This window comes from Argentina silus (assembly GCF_951799395.1).
Source record: "Argentina silus genome assembly, chromosome: 11".
NCBI lineage: Eukaryota > Metazoa > Chordata > Actinopteri > Argentiniformes > Argentinidae > Argentina > Argentina silus.
In genome coordinates this window covers 19,356,605-19,368,007 of record NC_139665.1, presented here as the reverse complement: position 1 = coordinate 19,368,007, position 11,403 = coordinate 19,356,605, and the positions used below count along the sequence as shown (strand labels likewise).

Below are 11,403 nucleotides of genomic sequence, written 5' to 3'. Positions count from 1 at the left end.
ATATTTAGCTGCAAGGTCTTAGAATAAGGTTGTCTAATGACCTTTCTCATCGGGGGACTTAAACACCCTCTAGTGTTCGTCTGGATACCTACATTGGTCTCACCTGATCAATAACAAAGTGTACACCATATAACTGTTTTTTGTTTAATTGAAAATAGATGCAATGCCTTAGAATAGATGGTATGCCAATTTCAGGTTATAGTCTCTAGTAGACTTAGCCTACACATGATACCTATTGGTTTAGCTCTCTTTCATGATAGTAACCAAAGACATGTGTACATAGATTGAATAACTTATCATGAATTGATTGAAATTTATCATGATGTTCTCATTTCCAGTACAAATAATTCCTGTTATTTAAGTACACCAAATGTATATGTTTGAAATATTTAAACATAGTGTATGTTGAAACTATTAATAAAAAGCTGAAACAGATATACAAGAAAGTATTTATTGATGTGGTATCAATACAATCAAGTACTGTAGATTTTTGTATAAGCAGACAAAACATTTTCAATCAAAAAGAGTGCATTTTATACCCAAATTCTATTGCATAGAGTGCACGCAATAGCCATGTACAAGACAAAAATCCTATAGGTTGATACATTGTACATTACACAAAAGAAAAAAAGTCACACAAATAATCCTTCACAAACAATGCAAGACTAAATGTTCTAAATGCTCTTAACTCATCAATGCTGTTAAATACCATTTATACCTTCTAGGCTTCGGTGGTCGGTTTTGGCATTCCTATTAAATTATCACAAATGTATAAATACATCTTCATTAATTTCATGTGCAAATGGGAATAGCCGTTTGTATTTCACTCGAAACTATTACAAACAAATATCCCTTAAAACCGAAGCAAGGCATAACGTTTTTTTTTTATTATTTTATTCTCTTATTTTTTTTTTTTTTATTATCATTGAATAGAAAATAGGACAAAGCCATTTCTGAACAAGACAGTACATTGGATCATACTGACACTTGTTAAATGTTTTGCACACATGGCAAACTCTGCAACCAAGTGACATTGTCTATGACAGAGATATAAACACCAATATGTAACACCAATATGCCATTCAAAATGTCTGAAAGAGCAAGGCAATAAAAAGTCAACATACAGTACACAACAAGAACAAGCCTTGAATTGTCTAGTAGACTCACATAACAATAATCATACAGAAACTTTGCTTTAAGTATGTTCATGTTATGAGAGAGATAGGGAGAGAAAACAGTGAGAGTGCATTGTTTGCCTTACATGCCAGCCTGACCTCATCAATCATATAGTACGATATCCGCTAGTAACGTCCCAGAATCCATAAAGATGTTTACGTATGGGCGGTCAATGAGACATACAGATGTTTGTATATCCTCTCTTGTAATCAGGCAACAGCAACCAGCAGGAAGCTACAAAAAGAAGAATGCTTTCCTAGGAGGTAGGTTGGGGGTGGGGGTGGGGGTGGGGGTGGGGGTGGTGTTGGGGGTGGGGCCGGGTATATAACCAAGACTTGCAACCCCAACGTTTCGGGTTCGAGTCTGCATTGAGGGAATTTCGACAAAAGTGCTTTTAGTGTTTTGTTTGCTAATTATTGTTGCTAATGTTAATTTTTGCTAATACCTTCCCCTGACAACTTTACCCTTACCCTAATCACTCTAAGTTAATGCCTAACCCGTCCCTACCCTAACCACTCAAAGTTAATGCCTCACCCTAAGCCTTACCGTTACTTTAACCGCTTACAATTAATGCCTAATGCTGCCTAACCGCTATATAAATCGTTTCTAATGCAGTGCTTCATGGAAACTTGAAGAGGTCACACGTAAACATCTTTATGATATAATGGGTACATTATATCATACAACTGATTGATGAGACTTGAGTCCCTATACAATCAAATCCCATGACAGGTTTTATAGGATAAGTCAGAAGAACATCACTCTTCATGCACAGTAGCAGTTGGGTGTGTCGCTTTTTTCACTGTGAACCTTTTTTTATGAGTAAATGAATGGAACATGCATTCTTACAGAGTGAACTAAATTAAGTTTTGACTTTGATGAATTTGGACCTTTAGGTTATCATATGTATACAACTGATACCACAATCAGTTCAAGAGCAACCAGAGTTGTGTTAGAAATAAAGAGATCTTTCAATCGTTGAAATTGAAGTTCATTTTCAAAAACCAAACAAAGAAAAAGAGTTGGGTGCTACTGTAGATTCTGGTTTTCTTTATTTGAGATAGCAAAAGCTAAATCCACCAAGGGGTATAATTGTATAATACTGGCAAAATTGAACATTTTGATCATGGCCCATACAATTATCATGTCCCTACATGAGCAGTCTTTTGAATTGCTACACGACAGAGTAACCGTGACAACCCCAACCCTAAAATAGCCCCAATTACACACCATGTATATCTGTACACTATTCCAACATTTAATCACAGCCATCCCACCAGCATAGTCCTTATTGATATCACGCAACATAAGAGGAACGTCTAACACTTGTGTCATTCAAAGCCACCCACATTGTCCCATGTCTACCAGTTGTTTGCTTGTCACCTGCTGACATCACATATTGCACAAAATACCAAAATGATTTAACCCATGCTAACAGTGACCTGCCCAGTGACTGCCTTTTATTTTTTTTTATTTTTTTTACTTTCCTTCGTCTAACCATACAAACATGTTTAATCTGTGCTTCTCTCATCATTGCATGACGTGTAGCCACCCCCCCACTGCGCAATTCAATCCCTCACATACTTTGCAAAGGTACTTTTGTTGCAACATCATCTTTAATCTAAAGCTAATTAGCTTAACCTACATGAATAAACACTTCCTTTTTGGACCAGTCCACCAGATTTTGTGGGACATTAACTCGTGTGACCTTATCCCTAAATTATTCAACACTGAAGCATTGTCTCTGAAGTTTATCATTAGCATATATGTAGGGCAGCAGTTACTCCACAAAAGCTGAGTTGTGATTTACACTTACACACACACACACACACACACACACACACACACACACACACACACACACACCTTTACTTATTAGTATCGAGCCATTCGTATCAGCTAATGTGTGGTAGAAAATGCACAGCTTTTGAGAACTTTTAGAAGGGAGAAATACAGTACATCTTCTGGGGAGGGTGTTCTATAGACACACTTTCCTGACAAATCAGGAGTTTGGGTAAGTGGGGTTAAGAATAAAATGGAGGAATCAGCGGAGGAGGCTCAGAGGAATAACGATTCCAGGATTTCCTGCTTGTGCATGTCCCTCCCAGTTGAGCAGACTCTTAGCCGGGGGCATATGTGATTTGTGGGAGGCAACATGTCTGCCTTGGAAGACTATTTACTGATGCATTTAGGATATGGAGTTAACTGTGATAATTTCCAAGTTGTTAAAGGTGAAACATGTAGTTTTGTGTTTTGCTGCCACACTGAAAAATTAAAAATGTAAATATTCTATGTTTTCTAATAGCGGCAAACATGTGCATGTAAACAACCAAAATCTCATTCCTTGATAGTTACCGATTTTTCATGCTCATTTAGCATTATTTTAAAGCTCAAATCTACACACTGGACCTTTAACATCCTTTATTGCAGAAGCAATATCCTTTCGCAAGCTGAGCAATATGTAAACCATGCAGGCTGTGGTAGTGTTGTTTCTGTAGATGGGAAATAAATGGATAGTCTCTATAGTCAGTCTATGTTCACTTTGAGGCCTTCCTCTCGGTTCATCATCAATACATTGAGATGAACAGTACCACCAAGGACTGGGTGGCTTAGAATTAGAAGACCCTTTTAATTTCAATGTGTCCCCATTGAATTTAAGCTGACCTCGGTTGGATGAGCCTCTAGTCATTTGGCAGCATTTTAAATGGTTCCATATTTGTAGTTTGTACGCTGAGTGTGGCTATTAAAAATGCGCTCTGAGATCACAGAACGTTCACTCAAAATGTTCATGTGAAAAGCACCGACATTGATTGTTTCGCCACAACCATGGTATTCACAAACACTTAATGCAGTGATGTCATCAGTATATGTGTGGCAGGGTGCACATTGTGATGCTACCATGGGAGCTGCAGTACACATAGGAAATGAGAATAACCACAGGATCGATGCAGGGAAAAAGGGCATCGATCCAGATGCATTTGGCCTATACTTTCTATCCATCAGCCTTCGCTTATAGTATCTATTTGTTTATTTATTAATTCATTTATATATTGAGTTATCAACTCATTTATTTATTTGGCTATTTCTAATATCATTCATTGTCTTTTTATGACAGATGTTTATACTTCAGAAAAAGCAGTCTACTTTCGGGATAAGAAACCAGTTTTCTTTTAGAGTTCCAATGTTACTCAGAGGGCTCTGCTATTAGTATGTCCTCTGGTTTGTGTGGATTATACCTAACTTGGACACAGCAATGAGTTCTTATTCATCAAGTAAAATGCATGATTAAAAACGGTCCCCTTCCAGTATCAACAACAATGCTTTCAACATAGGACAGGAAATGAGAACATTCAAAACACCGGAACATACTCATACAATAGACAAAGATTGATCAATTCCTATTAGAGGTCTTTAGAGAAAATTATACCACCATGTTAAATGTGTCCCCAAAAATGAGTGAGTGAAAAATGTTAATTATGTCACTGATGGTAGGTTTATTGAGTACACTTTGCATAAGGTATGTGTGTTGTTTTGGTACATGTTTGTGTTTCAAATGTGAGATTTAAATAAGGATACAAGACAGGAAAATGTAGCGCACAAATGGGAGTTAATGTTTTTTTGTGCAGGAAGTGACTGCAGCCAGGGGAACTAAGAGGAGCCCCAGGGTCCGGCGATGTCATCCTACTGGTGTCAGAGCATATGGGCAGGATGTGCAGTCACATGGGTAGGTCTAATAACTGTTACTTACACATTGCAAAGTAAGGCACTTAATAGTCTGAATCCAATAAACAACAACAACAACAATATCGACGACGAAGACACAATAATAATAATAAAATTATAACAATAATAATTATAATAATATAAGCTAAAAAACAACATAAAAAACAAAAAAAAACAAATACCAAACCAGACATTTGAAGGAAAGAGATAAAACACAGAACACAGCATGAAGTATCCTTCTCCTGCTTTTTAACTCTTTCTGTCTTTCGTTCACAAAGTCTTTTCTGTTGTTGTTGTTGATGATGATGACATGATGATGATGATGATGATAACATTACAGGTGCTACTCTGTTATGGCTGCAGGTGTTTTAGGGGCGGGGCACAAAGTGGTGCCCTGGAGAACGGTTGAACAACAGGGCGTTATGTGGGACAGAGCAGGAACCCTGAGAAGGACGAGTGGATGTATTCGGTGGAGTAAAGCCCATTAGCCTGATCTGAGGGCATCTGAACCCACACCTGGTCGCTCTCCTTCAGCTCAAGCACGGCACTACCGGACGCCTGGTCCATGTAGCCCTTCTTGTACTCATCGTAGGTGTATGTGGCGGGCACATTGTTCTTGTACAGCGCCACCCAAAGGCTGGTTCCCTTTACGTGCACGTGGTAGGCAAAGTAGTAGACGCCAGACAGAGGGCTGGTGAAGATTCCAGTGGCAGGGTTGTAGGCGTTCTGCCCGTTGTACAGGGTCCTGTCAAACTTGATGGGCATGCCAGAGGGGGGGAAAGGAGTAGAGAGGATGGCAGTGAATGCTGGTGCCAAAGTTGCAGAGAGCTCAGCACGACCAAACTGTGGCTTCCCATTTCTCCCATCAGGTATTTCACCCCCGCCCAGCTCCGAATCCGTTAGCCCGGCCACGCTGGTTTGTCCATTACCTGCGGGACCAGGGGGGCCAGGTGGGCCGGGTGCACCGGGGTTGCCATTAAGCCCAGCATTGCCTGGCTTACCTGGGGGCCCCTGGGGACCTGGAGATCCCTTGTCTCCGAGTTTGCCAATCCCTGGAGCCCCTGTAAGCCCAGAGTCGCCCTTCATACCTGGGATACCCTGTGGCCCCATGGGGCCTGAGGGCCCTTGCAATCCAGGGATTCCTGACTGCCCCCTTGGCCCTGGAGACCCAACAAATCCAGATTCTCCTTTTGGCCCTGAAATGCCTGTAAGACCAGGGTTCCCAGGTAGGCCTATGTGCCCTGCTTCACCTTTGGGCCCTGATTTTCCGAGGGCCCCATTAGGACCAGGGAGGCCTCTCTCTCCAGGTACACCGGGTTTTCCACCCAGCCCGCTGGGGCCCTGATCACCTCTGAGCCCTGGCAGACCTGGAGGCCCCTGGGGGCCCAACTCGCCCTTCAGACCGGGCATTCCATGTTTTCCTGGAATCCCCATAGGGCCCTGTATTCCAGGGGGTCCTGTCTGTCCATCTGGGCCCATGTCTCCTGGCTGCCCCTCCATCCCAGGAAACCCCTTGTCCCCAAGGAGCCCTGGTAACCCTGGAGGACCCTTTTCTCCCTTCTGCCCGAGCAGACCAGGTTTGCCGTAGCCAGGGGTCCCAGGCAATCCTGGAGAGCCCCTCATCCCTGGCTCACCTTTCGGTCCAAATGGACCTGGTCCTCCAGGCAAGCCATCCCCACCTGGTTTTCCCAGCCCGACTGGCCCTGGCTGACCTTGTAAGCCTGGTGCACCAGCCTCTCCTGGCTCTCCTGTCCTCCCTGAGAGCCCTTGATCTCCTTTGGGCCCAGATGGCCCAGGAAGCCCATTCAGTCCTGGTTTTCCCACGCCTGGATTACCTCCTGGCCCTGGAAGGCCCCTTAGCCCATTAAGGCCCCTGGGTCCGGGTAAGCCTGGTTTCCCATTCCCATTCTCCCCCTTGAGCCCACGATCCCCGGGAACACCGGGACCCCCTTTCTGGCCTGGTTCTCCACGAGACCCAGGGATGCCCCTACCTCCTGTAAGCCCAGGTTTGCCATTCAAAGATAGACCGGCAGGCCCTGGGAGACCTGGCTGCCCTGGAAGGCCTCTGGGACCTGGTTCACCTCTGAGCCCGCCCTCGCCGTTATTCCCAGGCATGCCCTTTGGCCCAATCTTTCCTGGGAGACCCGTAAGTCCAGGCTTTCCAATGCCGGGAAACCCATGTGGTCCCTGAGGACCAGGCTGGCCATTAAGACCTGGTTTTCCTAGTCCTGGTTTTCCTGGGAGTCCAGATGGCCCAGGTGGCCCTCTGGGTCCAGGCTTTCCTTGGGGCCCTGGCTCCCCCTTCACATCCATCATGGGTGGGAGATCTGAAAAAGAGAATGGCAGACATAATGATTGCCCTCTACTCCCCTTTCAAACTGTACAACATCATTAAACCTCTAAATATTGTACATGGTCCGTAATAGAAATGATAAGCTTAAGATTGACAGAACAATTTGTAATGGACCGGGTTTTATGTACTTGATCTAATAGAGAAAAACAGATTAGAGAGCTTTCATATGGTTAGTAGTGCTGTTTTATGTCAATGATGGTAGCAAAACGTTTTGTACATATAGCCTGACTTTTAAATGATTTGTCATTGTCACTGTCAATCCTAGATTTGCTCGATAAAATATGTTGTTATTCTACGAATTAATGGAGGATGTATTCTGCAGAAGCACTTCAATACTTAAATTACTTTCCCATTTCTCCATTCCAAGATACTGGCCTAAAACACTGCAAAGCTTCAACAAACAGCTACAGCAGTGATCCTCAATCCTGGACCTGGAGAGCCGCAGTGGGTACAGGTTTTTGTCCCACCCTAGTGCTATCACACCTGATTGTCCTCCCTAATCATCTGATCTTCAAAACCTTGATGAGCTGATTCAGGTGTGTCACTGCTGAGCTGGACAAAAGCCTGCAGCACTGCAGCTCTCCAGGAACAGGATTGAGAACCACTGAGTTACAGAGTACAATAGTTGTGAAGAAGCAATGACACATGCTTTTAAGCAATGCTTGATCCTAATGATATGCTAGCAGGGATAGGGATGCTGCTGTTCAGCATCTTCACATGGCTATGTTACTGTAGTTTACTGTAGTAAGCTCAAATGTTCCCTCTCAACTCAACAGCATACTCTAGGCAGTATGGAAACTTTGCATTGCTTTGTTTCCCAACAACACACATTTGCTGCTAATCATTGCTATACAATGGTATGAGGTTTCCATCAATCTCATTTCCCTTTTAAGTTACTTCTTTTAAAGGCACTTCTGTTACGTTAAATTTATTTCCCTTTAAAAGTTTAAAATGGGAACCATTGTCACCCCTGCGTGAGTCTGCCCTTTCATATGTTTGGACATTTAAAGCTCTACATTTTCTTTCCCAATTGTTAGGAACATCCTCTCCTCCATCCTCCACTCGTGTCCTACTGAAAATGCATTGGAGGACAAGATCTAGGTTCCTCCCATTACATATTCTCCTCCAGTGCTTTTTGAGGATGAAGTGAGGGGAGGACGGAGGAGAGGACGCGAGGAGACATGTTCCTAACAATTGATAAAAGGCTCAAGACTCAGTGTGGGGCCTTATCACAGTGATGGCTGTTTACAAGCATAGGACACACTTCTCAAGATAAAATATGTTCCTTGAACATCAAGGCCTCAAGGCGATAGGACACAGTGGAAAGTTAACTACCAGTGGTTTCCATATTTTTTATCATCCCAGAAAACAACAGTTTGAATTAATTTAGAAGGTCACAATGCTTTAACTAAGTATCTAAATGTGTGAACATTTTTATTTTGGATAATATGGCAAAGAGAGATACCAGTAGATACAAAGAGGCAGACACTTGAGCAAATCAGTTTAGAAACAATGCTTTGCACATTTGATGGTGGTGACTATCAAATAGCTCTTTGTGGTTTTGTATGTAAATGGCCATCTATGAATTTCTACTTTATCCTACTCCTTTGTTTTGTCAGGTATAATGAAAGGCAACAATATACAATATAATTGCTGAACGTAGAACTGTGTGTGGCACCCAGGCTAGAATCTCACCCTGAGGGTGTTACTGGTCAGGATGATCTAGTTTTCACATGGTCACAAGCTCATCATTGACTCAGAGGTAATGTGTGTGTGTGTGTGTGTGTGTGTGTGTGTGTGTGTGTGTGTGTGTGTGTGTGTGTGTGTGTGTGTGTGTGTGTGTGTGTGTGTGTGTGTGTGTGTGTGTGTGTGTGTGTGTGTGTGTGTGTGTGTGTGTGTGTGTGTGCGTGCGTGCGTGCGTGCGTGCGTGTGTGTGTGTGTGTGTGTGTGTGTGTGTGTGTGTGTGTGAACTCGCTATTTCCCTTTAGGACACACTATCACACTAGCAAAAGGTCAACTGGTGACAGGCAAGTATTGGAGCAGAGGACAACACGTTGACAGCCTGCCAAAATCACCCTGTTCTCAGTCCTTGATGTAGCTGCTGATAGCCTGTAACACTATTCTAATTGTTTTTTTCTTTTGCATGCATTGGCCACAAGCATAAAGGGTCACATCTACAGTGGGACAACTTAACTGACCATCCCCATTGGGACCTTAGTGTTCCTGGTCACAGAGAGAGTGTTCAGTTGGTCAGTGTGACCTACACTCTATTTAATGAGCTATGCACAAAGCAGGTTACTGGGGAAGAGTGGAAGGGTCCATAGTTTAGAATAATATTTAATAAACTAATTGATCAGATACATTATTGTGAAATATATTGTTTGTTCAGGTGAAAGGGCTGGATTTGTGTTGCTAGTTATGAGTATGGTTCAACAGTTGAAGAATGAATGGTCAGACTTTGAGGAACATGTAGTGAACTATACCAGTACTTAGTTTGGTAGAGTTGGTGTAAAGTATAAAATGAAGGTTTAGTAGTCAAACCTTAGTATCACTGATATGATCATTGGTGATGAGTTATCTCATATTTTTGGACGATTGCTATATTCCCATTGATTGCTATATTTTGTTTTACAGAAATGAACTAATGTACTGTAGCCAGAGAATATTTAGTTTAGTAAATATATTAGAACATATTTAGTAGTAAACATTGCATTGTGCAGGGGCTGCTTTAATGCAATGCAATGTGTTATGCAATGTTATCTTATGACCACTAGGTGGTGGTAATGGCATGTCATATACATGGTGGGCAGACCAGATTCAGGGACAATAAATGACTTCAGCTGTTATACCACTTGTTCATCATCCCTATTCCTTCAATGCACTTGAGTTGGGTTCTGACCTACTGGCATTACATTGGACACACCTGCACTGATGTCAAAACCAGAGAGATCTTCATTACCATTTCCCAGGAATCTGTAGTTTATTTGGGCTACTCTGAACTTTCTTTGAATTTGAAGACTGGAATGTGCTTTTGTCAAACATCGTTTCACGGTAACATATTGAGTATGTGCTTGTCATGAAAGGAAATTTGTTTTAAGGCAAGGGCATCTGTCTTTATGACAGACATTGTACATAAATGCATTGTCTATGGGAGACAAGGGCTATAGTAGCCAATATAGCCAGGGGCAAGTTTGCTTATGGAATGGTGACACAGAAGACACCGATTGGTACTGTTTGTTTAGTTCATCAGAGGAAGAAAATAACATTGTGAAACGCACATGCCTACTTACACTCCCAAAACACACAAACACACAAACTGCACATGTCCATACACACACAAACACACACACACACACACACACACACACACACACACACACACACACAGACACACACACACACACACACACACACACACTCACACATACACAAACACAGTGCCTGACTGCCTAACTCTAACGTGAAAAACACTGGTAACAGCATCCAGATGGTGGGAGGAACAACTCGTCTAGTGGAGCTCAGCAAACAGTGGGCAATCAGGCCTCCATCAGCCAACTGAAGACCTGCCAAGTCCTGCAAGACCCACAGAGCAGTGAGCCACACACTCCACCCAGACTTTTTACTGCTCACACAGGACAAATAAACTACTGGCTTTACTGCCCAAATATGCATAATATATATATATATATGTGTGTGTGTGTGTGTGTGTGTGTATATATATATATGTACAGACCCTATAGTTGCCTAACAAGTGCACTACCACCTTTGCCAAAACCTTAGCACCTTAGCCTGAACTTTTGGACAAGGCAGTAGTACAGTTACATCCATGGATCATATTTTACCATTTGATTTCAGAACATACATTTGAAGTAAGTGGAAGAACTCTATTTGAACTTACAATTTGTAAGACATGAGGAAAAGCCATTGATTTGCTTACATTCAGAGTTTACATCCTACACATGCAAACCATTTGAATCAAAACCATGAACTTCTACCCTCTAAATAATAATAATAATAATAATAATAAAAAACTCTGTTCCTCAGTGGCTCATTGCTCTTTCTTTTTTGCTTCATCTCTCACTCTATTTATTCATGCATATATCCAAGTCTATGAGCAAGGGATATGCTTCTTTCACTGTTGAGGAATGTGA

At 42.2% G+C, this 11,403-nt stretch overlaps 1 protein-coding gene across 2 annotated transcripts in view; it reads right to left on the bottom strand.

The window, feature by feature from the left end:
* Window positions 1-437: 437 nt before the first annotated feature.
* Window positions 438-11,403, bottom strand: part of col8a2 (collagen, type VIII, alpha 2) — a 49,364-nt gene continuing 38,398 nt past the window's right edge. For both annotated transcript variants that reach the window (XM_083680357.1, XM_083680356.1), the window contains exon 3: window positions 438-7,226. In XM_083680357.1, the coding sequence (XP_083536483.1) occupies window positions 5,320-7,226 (1,907 nt within the window). In that variant the 3' untranslated portion in view covers window positions 438-5,319. The remainder of the gene's footprint in view (window positions 7,227-11,403) is intronic.